Source organism: Xiphophorus couchianus, chromosome 15 (genome assembly GCF_001444195.1).
Source record: "Xiphophorus couchianus chromosome 15, X_couchianus-1.0, whole genome shotgun sequence".
In the NCBI taxonomy this organism is placed as follows: Eukaryota; Metazoa; Chordata; class Actinopteri; order Cyprinodontiformes; family Poeciliidae; genus Xiphophorus; species Xiphophorus couchianus.
Genome location: NC_040242.1, coordinates 15,557,183 through 15,575,364, shown reverse-complemented (window position 1 = coordinate 15,575,364; position 18,182 = coordinate 15,557,183). Strand labels below are relative to the sequence as shown.

Here is an 18,182-nt window from a genome sequence, read left to right as displayed (position 1 = left end):
TGAAAATGGGCCGACAATCAGCCCACAGCTCTAAGATCGTGTAGTGTGCGCTGGGCTTTACACTAAGGAAATGAGGAAGGAGGGTCAGTGGAGAGAACCGGAGTTGAGCCTTTTTTTCATTCGGTGTCATCAACAGGAAGAGAAAAAGGCCGGAAGAGACGATAATGCCGATAATTGAAATGACTTCGATAGTTTTAATTTATCGTACGATTAATCGATTTATCGTTTATCGCGACAGGCCTAGTATTAGGTTTTAGTAAAGGCATTATATGGTTTCATGTCCTTTTCCATAGTAAGAATACTTTGAAAATGTCTTGCTCTTGTTTTGTAATCCTTGTTTTAGTCTTAGTGAAATACTAGCTTCAGTAAATGCCCATGTCATTTTTGGGATGTTCTGTTTGTTTTATGTTTCTCCTAAAGACACCACATTACAAATTGTAACTTAAAAAGCAATACAAAAATGACTTGAACCTTTAAGTCTTAAACGGAGCCGGCGAGCCAGCCAAGTTTGCAGTACCGTAATTCTGCCACACTTTGGGCTATTTGAAAAATTCCAGCAGTTTCTGTGAAAGGGGAGACGTTGCACTTTCCAGCCAATATTGGGTTATTACGGTAATCCCCCCCCCCCCCGCCGTAGCAGGGAATGAAATTAATCTGAGGGTACTCTTAATAGATGGTAAATTGCAAAAATGACTTGCTAGATGTTGAAAGTTCCAGTTCCAGTATATGGATAAATATACATTTACTCACAGGACATTTAAAGAGCTGCGTACAAATAAAATAAGTCAAAATATCAAGGCGGACATTTTAAATTTAGGACATAAAGGGGATTTTTGCAATAAATGGAGAAAAAAGCTATTGTAAAAAAGAGAAAAAGTATATATATTAGTTCAAGGAATACAAAAAAGAACGTTTAGAAAGCAACTATATATTTCTTCAGTAGGTTGAGTCATAGCTCATACTGAACCTGCTTCCAGCATCAGCTCAAACTCAAATGAACCCACTAATCCATAGGCTCCCCTGAGATCACCATCCCACTCACTTTCCTATGCATACACACAGTATATTACGTAGTCACTTTAAAAGAGTCTCCCCAGTGTACGCAAGTGTGAGCTTAGAGTACAAATATCAGTAAAGAGAACAGATAAAGGAGTTATTAGGAACTGCACAAGCTTCAGTCAAATTTTCAGTTTCTTTCTGTTTTTTTTTTTAAATTAACATGTTCCATGTTTCTCCGAGTCAACTTTCTCTAATTAACCTTTCGGTTTTCTTGCTCTGCGCACACATTTACTCAGACATCTTGCAGCGGAGCAGCAAGATATGGACCCCTGATGAGATCGGGAGCGCCGGTTTTACTGATAAAGCAAAGCCGGCACGTCCGCTAAACAAACACCACCAACCAAAGCTCCTTCATGAAGTCCATCAGAGGGCGGGCAAACAGAAAAGCAGACACACTTCCCCAAGTCGCCCCCACATGCTGCTCAACAGTGTTGCACAGCTAAGGAAGCGTGTGCCAAGACAAGTTAAGCCTTTGACAAGTTTGTGAGAGTCAGGACCTTGCTGGTGGAGAGGGTGTTCATGCATAAGCAAGCAGCTGAACCCAATGGGCAGTCCCTATTTCTGTTGCCTCTTGCAAGAATGACCACAGAAAGAAATTGGCACGCACATCTTCAAACTTAGAATCTACACGGACACTGATGTCGACAAAAAAAGAAGAAAAAATAAATAAGATTTACCCTTTGAGTGACGTCCATACCCCGAGACACACACATAAGATCTACACACGAACACACAATATCCTCATTAAAATTCCCAGGCTTCTGCAGCATCGGTGTGAAGTAAGAGCTGTGCAAGTCCCTCCACTGATAACAGACAGAAATTGGGCTATTGTCTTATTTTAATCCGTTTGAAGGAGTGAAGCTGGAGATATCAGGGAAGAGTGAAGATGTGTGTGGAACAATCAGTGAAAATTGCACCGCCATCCAGTTGGTTTCCACAATAAAAAATGTGCCTATTTTGTACTGCACTAGAGTCACTGAAAAACTATTTCCACATCAATATCATCCACCCGATATTAGCATATAGAAAAACACGACCGGATGTTTCTTTCTGGAGTTTAATGCAAAAGTCAGATGAGGCTGTACGTCTTTATCTTCTTTTCTGCACTGCACCCATTTGTTCTCAGTTTATTCTCAACTGCTGAGGTTGTTCAAAGCATTTTTAAAGGGAGTGCTAAAGTGGCCCTTTTGTCAAAGCCTGCATGGTAAATGCTGACCTGGTTTATGGCGAGGCAATTTGTTTTCCATTTGACCACAAGCTGAAAACATTTTGTTGTTTGCTTGCAGAGGTAATTTGACAACCTTGCGTAGAAGTGGAACAGTAGTGGCCCATTTTGTTTTTAATAATAATAATAATAAAAAAAACAGCGTTTCAGTATTGATTAGCATTCACAAAGCCTATAAACTACAGGAGTATGATTAAGGTTTCAAAAAAAAAAAAAATCAAAAGTTGACACTTTCAAGATTTATGAAATATGACCAAGTAAATGTTTTGACACTTTTGATTTTATGTCTTTCCACAAAAATAATAATAATAAAACTGCGTTTGGTGCTGTTTGTGAGCTAAAGATTATTACACCTTATTGTGACACTTCTAATCAGTCAGTCAACAGTGAACCAGAATGATTTAAGTTCCCCAACCTCAATTTGTTATTCACTCAGTCACTTCTCTTTCCTCCTTTGGCCAAATCTCTCTTAGATGTATTGTGCTCTGTGTCGGTCAATGAACTCTCTGAGCCCGCAATAAGCAGCCCCGGCAGAACTCTTAAGCCGTCCTCGATCGCTCACTCAATGAAACATTAGACGCTGCAGCAAAATTAATGCGGCTGAAATTAGATGAGAACACTGAAAAGGCTTCCCTATAGGAGAAAAAGAGGAGAGTTTCTTAAGCCGAACATCGATCTGTGTAGGAGTTGGGCAGGGTGCTGTATTAACTTTGCAGAGGACCTTCCCCAAAGACCAAACTGTGGCCAACACAACTGAGGTGTCAGCAGGTATAAAAGGTGCTTACATGGACTTCTGAGCTTTGTTAATATGTCACCTTTGAGAGTAAATAGCTAAAATTCCCTCCTCCAGGCTGACAGGATTACTTTAATTATGCTGTATAGAGAATGGTTTACAAAACACTCAAAAGTAAACTTTTGCTTTTTAATCAATACAATAAATAGCGACAGAGTGTCGCATATTTTTTTATTTTTTTGCAAATAAACACCTCAAAAAGTGGTGTGCAGTTGCTTTCACGTCACTCTAAACACAAAACGCCCGCTATAAAGCTTGTAGGTAGCAGCATCATTGTATGTGAATGTTTTTCCTTCAGCTGGAAAGAGTTGATGGAAGCTGGATGGAGCGAAACACAGAGTAAAACTGGAAGAATATCTGTCGGAGATTTCAAAAGACTTGAAACTGAAGCACAGGTTTAACTTTCATTAGGACAATGGAGCTACAAGCAGAACCAGAGCTACAATAGAACAGCTTACATCAAAGTATAATGGCAAGTTTGAAAAGCCCAGTCAAAGCCAAGACCGCAATCAGATTGAAAATATGTCACATGGCTTAAACGTTAATGGTTACCATGAATATACATTCAATCTTGAAAAGAGAAATGAGCTAAAATTTCTCATTTTAGCTCATTTCCTGTCCATTCTCCTGTATGAATGTGCAAACCTGGTAGAGAAAAACCCCAGGAGACGTAGAGGGGTAATTTCAGCAGAAGGTGGTTCTACAAATAACTGACTTAAGGAGACTGATTATACTATTACTTTAGAGCTATGTACTACTTTGTGTTGGCCTTTCACATAAAAACCCCATATATATTGGAGTTTGTGATTGCAATGTGACAAGATGCAAGCAATAGTTCAAAGGATATGACTACGTTTACAAGGCAAGTTATATTTAACAAAAAATCACTAGTGTCATATGTGGAACAGCTGCTTTTATGAAACAGGAAAGAGGATGAAAATGTGTATTTAATCTTATAAAAGTTGAAAGAAAGAAAAAAATGATGATTTCAATTCCAGAAAAAAGGAGCAAAACAATTCTCTGGAAACAGTAAAATGAAACTAAGAGCAGAATCCTCTCAGTTTTAAGCTTCTTAATGTAAAATACAGTGGCGCTTGCATATGCAAAGTATCCCTCCTCTACAGAGAATAGTGAACAGTCTGTCTTGCCACTTAGTATTATTTTGAAAAATAAACAAAAGTGCACAAACATTGACCATGCACGGCACAGCTGAAAAAAAAAAAAGAAAGAAGCAGAAAACATAATCACAGGTATTGTTGATAAGAGATCCAGCACCAGAATGCCAGTTTTTGAGCTAATTAAAATTTGGAGTTGCTACCCACTAAAAATAGCATGTGCTGCAGAGGTTCATCACTTTATTCCCCTCTCAGGGGACAGCTGGAACGCCGCTTTGTGGGAATAATGTTCTTCTGCTGGATGGGCAACATAACACAATCCAAATGGAGCACACGTGCAAGTGCAAGGATTTTATATGAAAAGAAAAAAAAGTTGAATTTCGCCACATAAAATTTATGGAGGCAGTATTCTTCTTTTTGAGATACAAACAGAAAACAGAACAAGTGTCACTGATCTTTCTATATAAGAGTGCAATATCTGCTTATAGAGACAAACTCCACTAGTACTGTTCAATATACATTTATGATTCGGTTTCATTGATCTAATGTTTATGTACATGTTAAATATGCAAACATTACAGAAAACAAATATATAGAGACAATAGAGACCTATAACACAATGGAGCTTTGGCATCCAGCTAACAAACATAATGAGTTTGTCAATTACAGCACAAAAACTACAAATGCCGGATGATGAGGCTCCCTCAGAAACCATTGTTTCTGTCCCACAGATGGTCTATTATGAGGGATGGCTTCATTTCCCCGTTTGTTCTTCGTGTGGGCTCCTTAGTACGGCCAAGGTGAAATGGTGCAGAGAAAAGACAGGGCACTGACTGTCAGCTGCTGAGATGCATTTAGCCCTAATCTCGTAGACCACCAGAGCCATCCCCAAGCTTTTCTAAACAAGGTTCAATTCCACAACCTCTATCCAGGTGTCAGTCCAAATAAACAGGTGTAGAAAAGTGACTTGTACAGAGAGGTGGGGGGATACAGCAGGGGACACGGATGAGAAGAGCCAGGAGAGTGAGGAACCGGACTGGTAAAAACAGTATAATGTTTTCATAAAGAAGAAAATTCAAGAAAAGTGGGCCTGAGGCAAAATGATGGTGCTGCATCATTTAGCAAACAGAATTCGATTTTGCCTCATTTCCATTGAATTGTACAACTCAAGTCAGAGAGGTTCGGCAAGCTGTTTTGTCTGTTTTCATTGTAAAAGTGGCTCACTCAATCAGCCTGTACCACCCGGTACGGTTAGGGTGGAGTTACTGGCATGCGTTACGTTTCTGGCCACACTGATTTAGCCTCTTAACAGCAGGAGCAGGGATTATTTCTTGTGAACAAAACTGCAGTTTTGCAGAAGCACATTAATGATGACAGAGGTTAGAAAATGCCCAAGACCTACAAAACAAATACTAAGGCCCAAGCAGGAAACAAGAAAATGACAAAGGCTTGCCGAGGTGTAATAAGTTACACTATACATTAAAAGTCCTTTTAAGGAGTTAGAAGTGCTGACCATGGAGTTTTCTCCAGCTTTACGAAACACAAACTAACACAGTGCTCTGCCTTCCCCACTTGTTGCTGCACATTGCTGTATAGAGATGGTGCAAAAAAGGTTATTCTCTTACAAGAAAGAAATATTGCAATGTTTTTAAATATTTCTGGTTGTAAGAAAACACACAAAGGCTTATCGGTTAACCAGTAGACTCCAGGTTGTACTCAAACACAAAGCCTGACTAATTAACCTGGTAATAACAGCCTTTTATCCTTGAGTTACTATAAGAGGCTACAACTGACTGGCAAAAAGGATAAATTATACAGTAGGGATATTTGGATACGTTGTTGATTGTTATTGTGATATTCTTTAAATTTTGATCAGAATTCTGATTTATTTTGACACAATGGTAAATTCTAGAGGACATTACCAAACCTCAAAATAATAATAAGAAAGAACAGCATTGTTGGGATTGTTACTTTCACAACTTTACTTACTGGTGGTTCTATTAGAGCATCAGCAGATATTAGTACATTTATCTGTAGAATTAAATGTACCTATTGTGTGCTGTTTCATGGTAGAAACCAAACTTCATAGTGTAACATGTGTCCTACAGCAGCACATTTCCTAATGGGTGCATTTCACGAGAATTACTTGTGCTTGTAGATTTGTGACATAAAGTCAGAGCAAAACAATCAATTGCCAAAAAAAGCACTGAGGTTAAAATATGTTTCATTGTCACTTATCCTTATTTTAATTAATATTACACAATATTATGATAAAACATTAAGTGAGTTAAGTTCAGATCGATCACCCCTATTTAGCGTGGTAGGCAACAAGTACCAATACGTTTGTGTTATTTTAGTGTTGTTGACTCAATATTGTGACTGTAATAAATAAACAGAATTATTGCTTCACTGTTTCAAATAAAAGCAGCTTGACCACGTTTTCATCTACATTTTACATAGATGAAACGTTTGTTTACTCAAGGTTATCATATCATTAGAATCTCATAGAGGCAAATGCCTTGTTTGAACTAAAATGTTCTTTTTTAAGCTAAACCGTAGCATTATATGTCTGCAAGCACTTGCACATTACACTTTACCATAAACAGAGACCGGTGTTGGGCCACGCAGATTTTCAAATGAATACAAGTTTACCTGGAAACAACTTCATAAGTGAAAAACCTTAGCTCCACTGCCTCTTCCTCTCCTCGATCAATAGCATATTTGGTAACAAATGAAGCGCCGAGAGTGCATCAAAGATGTATGATTATTTTCCAAGTCGTTTGGTATGAAAAAGAAAAGAAGAACCTCTGCAGAGGAAGAGAAGCAGCAACGAAAGATGAAGGAGGAATCTCTGAGATGTTTTCAAAAGCAAAGCATGTGATTTTGAATGAATCTCAGCAAAATTTCTTGAAGCAGAGATGGTTAAAACCCAGGGTCTTCCTTTTATTGCAGATAATTATAGTTCACCTACATATTTTTTTGTTGTGTATAAACTCCCGGGTTTGGCTGTGTCTGCACTAATAGCCATAAAATATAGGTTAGTCCGATATGAGGCAACCATTCTCGTGTCTCTACTGTTGAGGTGAACGGATGCCAGAACAATAAAGCAATATATATAAATCACTGTTTTGTTTGTCAAATGCTGATGGAGCTTTCTGGCTTTTCATACAGATGTAAACTGGAGAGGTCGAATTTACTGTCTGTATTTTAATCAACAATCTATGAGAAGCAATATAGTCTCTTTTATTGTCTTACCCTTGAATAAGTACAGTTTCATTTTTCATTGAACCCCGCCACCAAGCAGCCACAATATAAAAGTCTTAATGGGCAAAAATGTTGCCAACGTATATGTACTGCCAAAAGGCTCATTTTGTTGTGTGTAGCATTGTTTAAAAAAACATGGATTTAGGCAAGAGGCAAATGTCTCAGTAACTTGATGTGAATACTAATCTGTCTCATCTTAGCATCTTTGTAATCCTTGACAAATAGCACAAAAAAAAAAAATCAGAGAATAATAATCCACAACAAGAAACAAGCAGATATGACCAAGCAATCTTGCAAATGTCTGTTCATATTTTTGAAGTAATGCAATGACAATTTAAGACATTAAATAAAAACAAAAATATACAAGTGGCCATGGAAAATATCAGAACTTACAATACACGTCCACTCGGATGGATTTAATTGCTGGGGAACCGAGGCCGTTCTCAGCCTTGCAGTAGTAGCGACCCCCCTGTGTCCTCTGGATCTTCGCAATGTTCAAAGTGTCATTGAACACACTGGAGTCCTGGAAGCGATCTGACACGCTGCCAGCTGTCTTTGTCCATCGGATCTGAGACGGAAAAAAGCAAACACCAATCATTTCCAGAACCCATTTCAAGAACTAATCCTCTGTTAAAGAGGGTAAGTAGTGCACCAAGTACACAAACACTGTTTAATGTCTAGCAAAAGACTTTCTGGAGGTGTGTTGTGATGCAAGCAACAATAACTCGCTGTACTTTGCCAACAATGTGCGTTTCACAATAACAAGACATCTGAATAGTGCAAGAGAACTTATAAAGATGCCAGATTTTTGTGAGATAAAAAAATTAAACCTTGAAAAACAATGAAAAATATTCCCCAGTTTTGATTGTAATGTGTTGTATGTATTATTTTCAATAGTTACTTACTAGAGATGCAACTCAGCACAAAAACACGAAGCAGGAGTTTCATGTCATTATGAAGCGTGACCGATTGCTAGTGAAAATCATATATGTAAATGAATAACGTGCAGAGCCCGGTGAGACAGTTGGTGGTACTGTTGCCTCACAGCAAAAAGCTCTTGGATCTTTCTGCATGTTCTCTCGATACATGCACCTGTTCTCCCTGGGTACCCTGGCTTCCTCCCACAATCCAGAAACATAACAATGACGGTAATTGGTCTCTCTAAAATTGCCCACAGGTAGGGGTGTGCGTGTGTGTTTATGTTGCCCTGCGATAGGCTGGCAACCTGTCCAGAGTGTACCCTGACTTTTGCTCAATTACCACTGCAGACAGACGCCCTTTTCCCCAGCATGGACATTGAATCGATGGAAGTGCATGGCCAGATCTAAAAAAGAAAGTATTTTTTTTAAGCCATGCAGGTGAAAACAACTGAGTAAATTGTAAAAACTGGCCAGGCAAAGGGAGGGTTGCTAACACTATGCTGTCAAACACTATGGCTCATAACAGGCATATGCAAACAATGCCTTGATCTGGGGTTCTTTTGGGTGTTAATAAGCTATCTTGCTCTGAATGAATAAACGTAATCCAGCCAGCTCTGTTACAACTAATGAACTCCTGTCTAGAGGTATTCAAGCTTCTGTCATACAACATGACAGAAAAAATCTCCATTTAAAGCCAATTCGAAGATAGAAAGTGGTTTTCTTAAACTATCTGTTTCAACATAAAACTGTTTGATAAATTTGGCAGCTATGGATCCTCTTCTAATATTTCTCCACTGTCTTTTGTTTCACACCAGATCTACCTCAGCATGGCCTTCTCAACATGAGTACCTTTCACTAACTGATGGGACCCAGTTAGCCCATGGCATTGAGGTGTAATGAAAGGTGAAATAGTGTTACTCTCCAACATGAGGTTGTAATTGACTCTCAATCATCTCCTTCTCCTGTCCTCATTAAAGCTTACAGCATGAGCAGGTACTGTGACAACTCTGGCCTGGGGGCCAACACAGCGAGAACCACTGAGCACAGAGCTCTGCTTGATCCCTCACTCTAAGTAAGGCGCAGATGGACTGGCTTGCCTGTAGAGCCTCACATTTCTCTGTCTAGGCAGGGGAAGCTCTGAATTAGAATCCAATATCTCCACACTGTATGGTGATAGCATCATCTTGGATGCTGATAACATCCTATTTTACAGAGATAGCATCAGATGGAACAGGAATATCATGGCATGCAGGGATAGGGATTGGACCTATCAGAGAGACTGCTGTGTGTTGTACTGACTGGGGGTTGGAGGGTGACGGGGTGGAGGTAACCATGGCAGCTCTGTTGTCAGGTTATGATGGTTTTAACTTTGCTTATTTTCCCATCAGATAGGAGAGAAAAATGAAAGGGTGAGTGGTCAAAAATCCTGATACAGAATGATGAGCAGAAGACGGCACTTGCATTTATTTCATCACAGAAGTTTCAGATTCTCTGACTTGCCTAAAGTGTCTTTGCTCGGAGCAGTTGAAATAAGTTGGGTGTATTCAACGGTTGGTTTTGTCTTAGTGTTTCTTTTCATGAAACTCTCTCACTCAAAGAAATGATTAAGCTTCTCTGCCTAGACATTTTATGAAGTGTTCCCATGGACTTAAAAAAATTAATCAGGCATAACATTATGACCACTGACAGGTGACGTGAATCACACTGACCATCTCCAAAATAATGATATTGGTTAACATAAGGTCAAAGGAAGAAACAGTGATGAACATACAACAGGGTCATAGCTCATTGATCAGATGATGCTATCTGTCCCACATTCAAAAAAATTACCTACATTATTTATGCTGATTTAGAAATTTAAGAAGAGACATTGCACTACAGTTTGTTGCTTATGGGGATGTATTGCCTTAGACCAATGAGGTTGCCAGTACCAGTCATAATGTTATGCCTGATCAGTATACTGTACACACGCTTCCAAGAGTTTGGGCTTTTTGGAAAAGCCCAAACTCAGCAACTGATCAATGCTGAAACACCACTGATGGAGAATTTGTGGCCTTATTAAAGCGGCTGGGGACATCATGAGTTCAGCAGAACAAGCACTAAACCTAAATAAGTTACGAGCATAAATTAGGTGTGGGGTGGAGGGGGGGAAAAGGTTTGAAATTCTGTGTCACTCTTCTACAGTGTGCTGGATTCTCTCGCGCAAACACAAAGCTTTCTTTTTTGTGTCGATCTCAGCAAAATTCAGCATTCTCTAAGCTTATAGCCTCAGCCTTTTCTTTGCCTTTTGTGCAAAGAGCTTTGAGTTTTAGGAAAACGCTGTATCAATAAGTGCATTGTTAGAGTGACGTTAAGAAGTGCGCATTCAAACGAGGCTTTATACTCTCAGAAAAGACGGAGCGTCGCCGTTTGTTCACAGGGACAGTAGACCACATTATCGGATGAGCTCTCAGCTCTTCCTCCACCCCAAGGCTATTTTCATGCCTTCGCTCCTCTGACTTTTTACATCTAAGCACCTCAGGGGAGTCTTGAAGTGTGCCTGGTGAGAACAGTTTGACCCTCTCCAGTCTCCTTAGTGCAATGCAAATACTCTTGATCGGGGAAGTTCTAGCAGATTTGAGCATTATGATAATTGCTGCTCCTGACACTAAAAGCCTTGCTACATTTATTTTTCTTCTTGGCTTTTTCTGCTGCTCAGCTCATATTATGTGTTTGCAATTACAATCTTATGAATAAGTCAAACTGCCAATGGTGCATCACCCTGAAACTGCTCTCTTTTAGAAAATAAACCTGTGTGTGGAGACTGCTCTTGTATATTATTGGGACTTAAAAATTCAAACAAATAGTGTGGCTTATTATTTGTGATGAAAAAAAAAAGGATATTTGGATGGTATTTTTTTTAAAAACACAAAAACATGACATTTATTAAGGCACAAAACCAAAACTGCAAATCCCTATTAAACGAGACACCCAAACTGATGGATCAACATTTGCTCACATGGAAGGAAGAGGCTTGTACCCAACTGAAAATCCCAGCAGTGTTTGAGACCACACATGCTGGGATGCCGCGGCAAGCGCTAATTAAAATGCGCCCAGTATCTGTTGTTATGTGGGGATCATATGCTGGAGCACGCGTCCTCGGTGAAGCTCCCGTAACGCCTGCTGTGACGTTTCCCTCTCTCCAACTACGGACCGGCTTCTAATTGCTTGCCATCTTTTTTTCTTTTATGCGCCATTGGTGGTCTGTGCCTTCTTGGTGGTGCAGACAAGTGTGGCTGAGCATGACAATCAAGTGATCAAAAGAACCAACAAGAGGTTCAGATTCTGAACTGTGAGCACATTTTCTCTCCAAGTCTATTTCAGGAAATCTGGCCCCTGACTCACAACAATGGGATGATCAAATCAAATAAGGCAAATGGTTGATGCTTTGACGGCACACAGAGTACCAAATGAGAAACTGGATATTGAAATAAAAGCTCTAAGACTCTCTTTAAGTTACTACAGTGTCGATAGCAATCAAGGAGAAAGCACCATCTGCTGGATGCACCAGCACTGTGGGTAAATGTTATGTGGAGCTCCAAAACAAAGCACGTATCCCAATTGGTGGGTATTAAGCCAAGCGTCACGGGGCCTGAGGTCAGCTTATTTGTACTTGCTGACCCATGGAGGTTTGAGTTGAATCTTGTGGGAGAATAATTGAAACAAAGAAAAAAAAGGAGAGTGTTTGCAATGTGGTGTTGGAGCCTGGTACTCAAACAAAGTAGTGTGGACATAATGGACGCTGGCCAAGGCAGAGGAGACAGGGGCAGATGGCTTTATCATCAGGGACTCTTTGATGTCTGTTCATAGCATCAAAGACAATGAATAAATCTGGAGAAGAATGACCATGAAAGCATGAAATGATAAAGCTGTCCACATTTGGTTTTCTAATGCGGAATCACAGAAGGTGAAATAGTAATGTAGAAAATGTCACGGTCAGTGGATTACTCTTGTTTTTATTATTATTTTATTTTGCATCCTCCAGTAGGAGGTTTGTATTTTAGCTTTGTTTACGTATGTCTTCTGGACCTTGAGGCTTTTCATACTGTAATCTTACATTTTTTACAATATCATCTTCCTCTGTATTCTTTTAAAATCTTGGTTCTGCAGATTTAAAAAAAAAAAAGTACATTTTTGTTTACCCCATAAGTTTAGTTAGTTATTGCTTTTGATTGTTTTTCTTTTTCTCTGCTGAACTTATTCATTATACCACTTATACCATTAAACATGTTAGCATATGCAACTGCATTACCAGATAAACCAGCTAGCCACACTTTTTTTTCAAATGAGGGAACATGGTATGGCGAAAGAAAATGGCTAACTTAAGCTAGCACCTGGTGTCAGCTTAATTTACTGTAGCTAATTATTAAATGCCCACATGGAGGAACATAAGATTGTGACATCAGATAAAAGGGATTTAACCATTAATGATGCAACAACCAACTGTTTTGTATACTCTATCCTTTTCCAGAATACATTGACTTTGCACAAGTTTTCATCAGAAGTATCACACGTTCTTCAGAGATATAATGGAATTTGATGTAGCACAAAATATTGTTAATTTACTCATGTTAAGACTCTCAGCAGACAAGGAACGGTGCGCATGCAGGTCTAATGTGTCCTGTTTGTACAGATGCCATATTAACAATTTTGTAATAATCAAGTGAGTCTGGAAGGTTTTATGGACTTTGTTGCTAAGATTTCTTTTAAATTCTTGGCATTTGTCTATTCACTTTGAAAACTTTAAAAAGGCAAAACAACTTTAAAAGGCAAAACAAAATGGTTTATTTAGGCTTTATGATTTGTGAAAGATTTGGTCTACAATTAATTTTTACTTTCGTGTAAATTGTTTACATTCCTAAGCCGTTGCTAAGACAAAAAAAAACATACAGAGAAGATAAAAAGCAGACATTTTCAAATCACTATAAGAGAAGTCAGGCACTACATTTTGACTGATTTAGATTTAAATCAACATTCAGACCAGGGATGTAAGTTCATTTGATTTGCAAGGAGCTGACAGATCTGGAACACACCCAGTGAGAGGTTTTATTGTCATTTTGTGTGACTAACATTACAGAACCCCGTGGTGTCGGAGCTGACCTCTGTGTCTTGGTTTATTGCATCCCCGGTACTACGGCTATCAAGGCAAAATTCGACCAATTTTATGGAGAAACGCATCGTTTTCACTGCAAGCACGTGAGAGCACAGAGACATTACATATGACTTCAGGTCTCTTCCAGTAGGGATTCTGGGCATCCTGAATCTACAACCATCATCTAAAGGTTTTCTCCTTCGATGACAACAGCACACAGGTGCCTTACCACATTGCTCATCCAAGAATTCACTAACTATGTCATGTTGAGATTCTGACACAGCCTCCCATTTTCCCTAATCTTAATCTAATTTAATGTGCCAGATGCAATTGAATCTTCACTGACTGTCAGTATTGTTCCCTTACAGCCAGTCACTGAGGAAATATACAAAACACGAAATTGAAATGGGCATGGCTGTATGGAGAAATGCCACTGTCTGTTTTTTTTTTAAGCAGACAATTTGCCCAGTGCCACTTGCAGTGCACATCTTTTAAGAATTTAAAATAATTGGCTGGTGTTTTCGCCACATGTCAACAGGTCCCCATGTTTCTGGCAGCGCCTGTTCTCACACCTTGAAATGCCATGCCAACAAGGAAGCACCAAAAAGCACATTATTCAGTTTTCAGATAATTAAATGAGAAGACAGACAGGTGTTACCATTTTTGTGTGTGCCTGTGTGTGGGGGGGTGTGAGTGTGAGTGGAGGAGAAATTGTATGAATGCCAGGCTTTATTATTAGAAAGCCTGTGTTTTTTCTCCAAGTTGGGGTGGTGGGCGGATGGGCTTAGGGCTGACATCAAGGTCTCTTGTAAAGAGGCTGCTGCCTGACTGGACAAAATCCAAACACACACAACAGTGGGAAATCCTGCGGTGGTTTCTGTGCAATTTAGAAAAACTTAGCACATTTTACTCTGCTGGTTTTTACATTTAAAAATTTGTATGTGTTCTGTTAATTCCCAAGAATTGAAAACACCCTTTATGTGTCTATGTGTGCTTTAATTGTTGCAACCTGCATTTTAAACTTTATGTGCAGGAAAAAATAGGCACACTGTAAATTCTGTACTCAAATGCTGTGGCGCATATCTGAGTTAAAAATCAAACGGGAAGACAAATACTAGTTCCTCATGATTGGTTGGAAGTTAAATGTTTAGGCAGGTATTGTTCCCCTCCTATGGTAAACAATATCCTTCTCCTGCAAAAGTAACACAATTTTATTTCATTAAATATTTTAATATTTTTCTCCGGGTCAGGGGGGGTGTCCTGCCCCAAGTGGAGGAGTTTAAGTATCTCGGGATCTTGTTCACGAATGAGGGAAGAAGGGAGCGGGAGATCGACAGGCGGATTGGCGCAGCGTCTGCTGTCAAGCGGGCGCTGTACCGGTCCGTCGTGGTGAAGAGAGAGCTGAGCCAAAAAGCGAAGCTCTCGATTTACCGGTCGATCTACGTTCCCACCCTCATCTATGGTCATGAGCTTTGGGTCATGACCGAAAGAACGAGATCGCGGATACAAGCGGCCGAAATGGGTTTTCTCCGTAGGGTGGCTGGGCTCTCCCTTAGAGATAGGGTGAGAAGCTCAGTCATCCGGGAGGGACTCAGAGTAGAGCCGCTGCTCCTTCACATCGAGAGGAGCCAGTTGAGGTGGCTCGGGCATCTGGTCAGGATGCCTCCTGGACGCCTCCCTGGTGAGGTGTTCCGGGCACGTCCCACCGGGAGGAGGCCCCGGGGAAGACCCAGGACACGCTGGAGGGACTATGTCTCTCGGCTGGCCTGGGAACGCCTCGGGATTCCCCCGGAGGCGCTGGAAGAAGTGGCCGGGGAGAGGGAAGTCTGGGCCTCCCTTCTGAAGCTGCTACCCCCGCGACCCGACCTCGGATAAGCGGAAGAAGATGGATGGATGGATGGATGGATGGATAAATATTTTAATAAATATACAATGGTTGAGATAATTTCAAATTACTTAAACAACAGAAAGAAACCTATTTTTGTTTTCCTTTAATTGTTTCAGTCCTGTTGTTTCAGTTAGATCTACTGTAAATTATGAAGGAATATTGACACATGTCAAATTTAATGTGAATCATATAAAGACACCAATTCATGCTTAAAAATTATTTAATGTTACTGTACATTCGAGGATGTTAAGATTGCCTTACAGATATAGATTACCATAAATATGACAATAATTTACTAATTAATCTTTTTGTTTTCTTTTTGGCTATGACATATGATTTTCAAATGTCAAGATATGGCTTTAATTAATATACGAGCTAAAGCTATCTTTTCCTTTTCATTATTTTTCTATTAAATAACAGACTTTTGGCAATGATTCATTAGTTTCAACACATTCCCTTTTTTTTCAGTAGCATAAACTTTTTCCCCCTATAAGGTGCCTCTGCATGGCACCTTTTTGGTTTTGTAATTGATTCAGACCCAGCTACCCAAGCTGAATATCACATTATATATATATATATATATATATATATATATATATATATATATATATATATATATATATATATAACAATTATAAAACCAGTTAGCGTTCACCAAAATATTTAATCAAAAGAAGTACGGATTTCCACTTTCAACATCAGATTACTGCAAACTTCTGTGTTAAACCTGGTTTTTAAAACACATTTTATAAGTTAACCGCAAAAAAAATTGTACATGATGTCCTTAGATAAGTGTTAGTACTGCTATTCTGCTTATTTTCTTTCTTTCCAGCAGTCCAGGAACATTGCAGGTCATTTAAAATTCATTCTATCAACACATTTTCACACAATTTAGAGAGGTGGTGCATGGTTTTTTAACCATAACTGCTCTGAAATAATCTCACATTATTGCTGTTTTTGTCTGATTTCACAGTTTTTAATCACCTCTGGGATTCTGTTGCGATGGGAAAAGATTTGTTTTCCATAATAGCAGCAGTTCTTCTGCTGGTGGATAACTTGCTCAGCATTGGGATGCATAGTCTATCTAAATAACCTAGTTAAGGCTAGTTAACGTCAAGGGAAAAAAAACCCAGTGGAAATGTTACTTTGAAACTCTTTCCCGTTGGTTTAATACTGGGAAAGAAAAAAACCCATAATATTTTTAAGACAATTATGTGTTAATCAAGCTTAAACGTGCCTAATCAGAGCAATAATTACAAAGTTTGAATTTTTTGAGGGTGATATTACACTAGAATAGTACAATATGACTTCATTACAAGGTGTTTTTTTCACACATCTTTAATAAGTGTGCAAGTTAATGAGGAGATTGCTGTGAGTAAAGCAGAGTAGAAATTTGTCTCCTTATAATGAACGTGTGAATAATTCTGAAGTACTTGGTGGTTACTCCTCCTGAACTCATGTAATCTAGTTCCAGAGATAAAAAAGGAAACTTGTTAAACGCAGGAGATGTGAGTAGTGACACAACAGTACAAACTGGGTCTAATCACAGCTGATCGTGCTCTACGGCATTTGACAGAACTGATAACATTTTCCCCATAAATGCCATGAAAGGTAAGAAACTTATGTTAATTTAAAAAGTTTAGGAGTAAAAAAGATCTCAATTAAAGATTACTGATGAACTTTATTTGATTTAAAAAACATGTCATAAGTACTATAGCAAAAGTAGCCGCCTTTCTGTCGCTTCCTAAGGTAACCTCTGAAACTTCCTCAGAGACTCAGGAATGGTTGTGTGCAGACACAGGTCCCCTGCTACTGCCAGAGGGGAGAAATATCAGACATGTCCCAAAGTTTGCAGAGACTTTGTGCCAGGGGATCTGCGTGAGAATCATAAAGACTCAGTTTCAAAGGAGATGCTACCTCCCCAACCAGAGCCCTGCAGGGCGTTTGATCTCCCACTCTGCTCTCTTCCCACCCTTCCTCTTTTTGCTCTTTTCGGTTTTTCAAAAAAAAAAAATCCTAATTAAGTGAAAAGATGCAATGAGAGCAGAGTTGTGACCTATCTGTCAGAAACAAGGATAGCACTACATGTATGAAACTTGCTAATTTAAAAGCCTTCAGCTTAACAATTGGAAAATAACAATCAATATGTTGTTTTGCTTTCATGTCCAAAGGCCCCTGTCCATCAAGCAAACAGTTCAGTCATATTAATTTAATGCACGAGCTTGATCTGGTCTGAGTATGAGGGATAACTTCATATAATTGGAAAAAAAACATGACCTAATTGTTTGAAAGATTAGCAGAAGAAGATTAGTACAAGAAAAAAAATAACGGATGGTTGGGTAACTTCGGGCAAATCAGCACCTGCAGGAATCAAAGTCCTAACAAGAAGACTATTTTTCCCGTTCTTGCCTGATGTGATGTTGATGAAAGCAAGAAGTGGAAAATAAGAACAAATACAAAGTTGTTGTTTTTTTTTAATTAGTTCACATCACATCTGTAAATACGAATGTGAGAAAAGCTTTTATCTGACGCTGAGCACCCATGTGGATTTACATGACCCAGAGTCTTTTTACCGTGGCCCGTTTCTCACTCATTATGCTTTGTTTTGGCAGATGTTTCTGCTGTTTTGCTTTCTGCGTTCTCATTAGGCTTTTATTATCAACATCCAGGTGCGCAGTACAAGCTAAACCATCAATAATTAAAGGATTAAACTTTTTAAGCTGGTTTTAGTGTGCCACCATGATGCCTGTGCAGAATAAAAAAAATAAAAATGAAGACAGATGGAGG

At 39.1% G+C, this 18,182-nt stretch overlaps 1 protein-coding gene across 4 annotated transcripts in view; it reads right to left on the bottom strand.

Annotated features, from left to right (window-relative positions):
- The window catches only part of LOC114158692 (MAM domain-containing glycosylphosphatidylinositol anchor protein 2), a 201,399-nt gene that overhangs the window by 120,513 nt on the left and 62,704 nt on the right, over positions 1-18,182 (bottom strand). For all 4 annotated transcript variants that reach the window (XM_028040436.1, XM_028040437.1, XM_028040438.1 and 1 more), the window contains exon 3: positions 7,850-8,024. In XM_028040436.1, the coding sequence (XP_027896237.1) occupies positions 7,850-8,024 (175 nt within the window). The remainder of the gene's footprint in view (positions 1-7,849; positions 8,025-18,182) is intronic.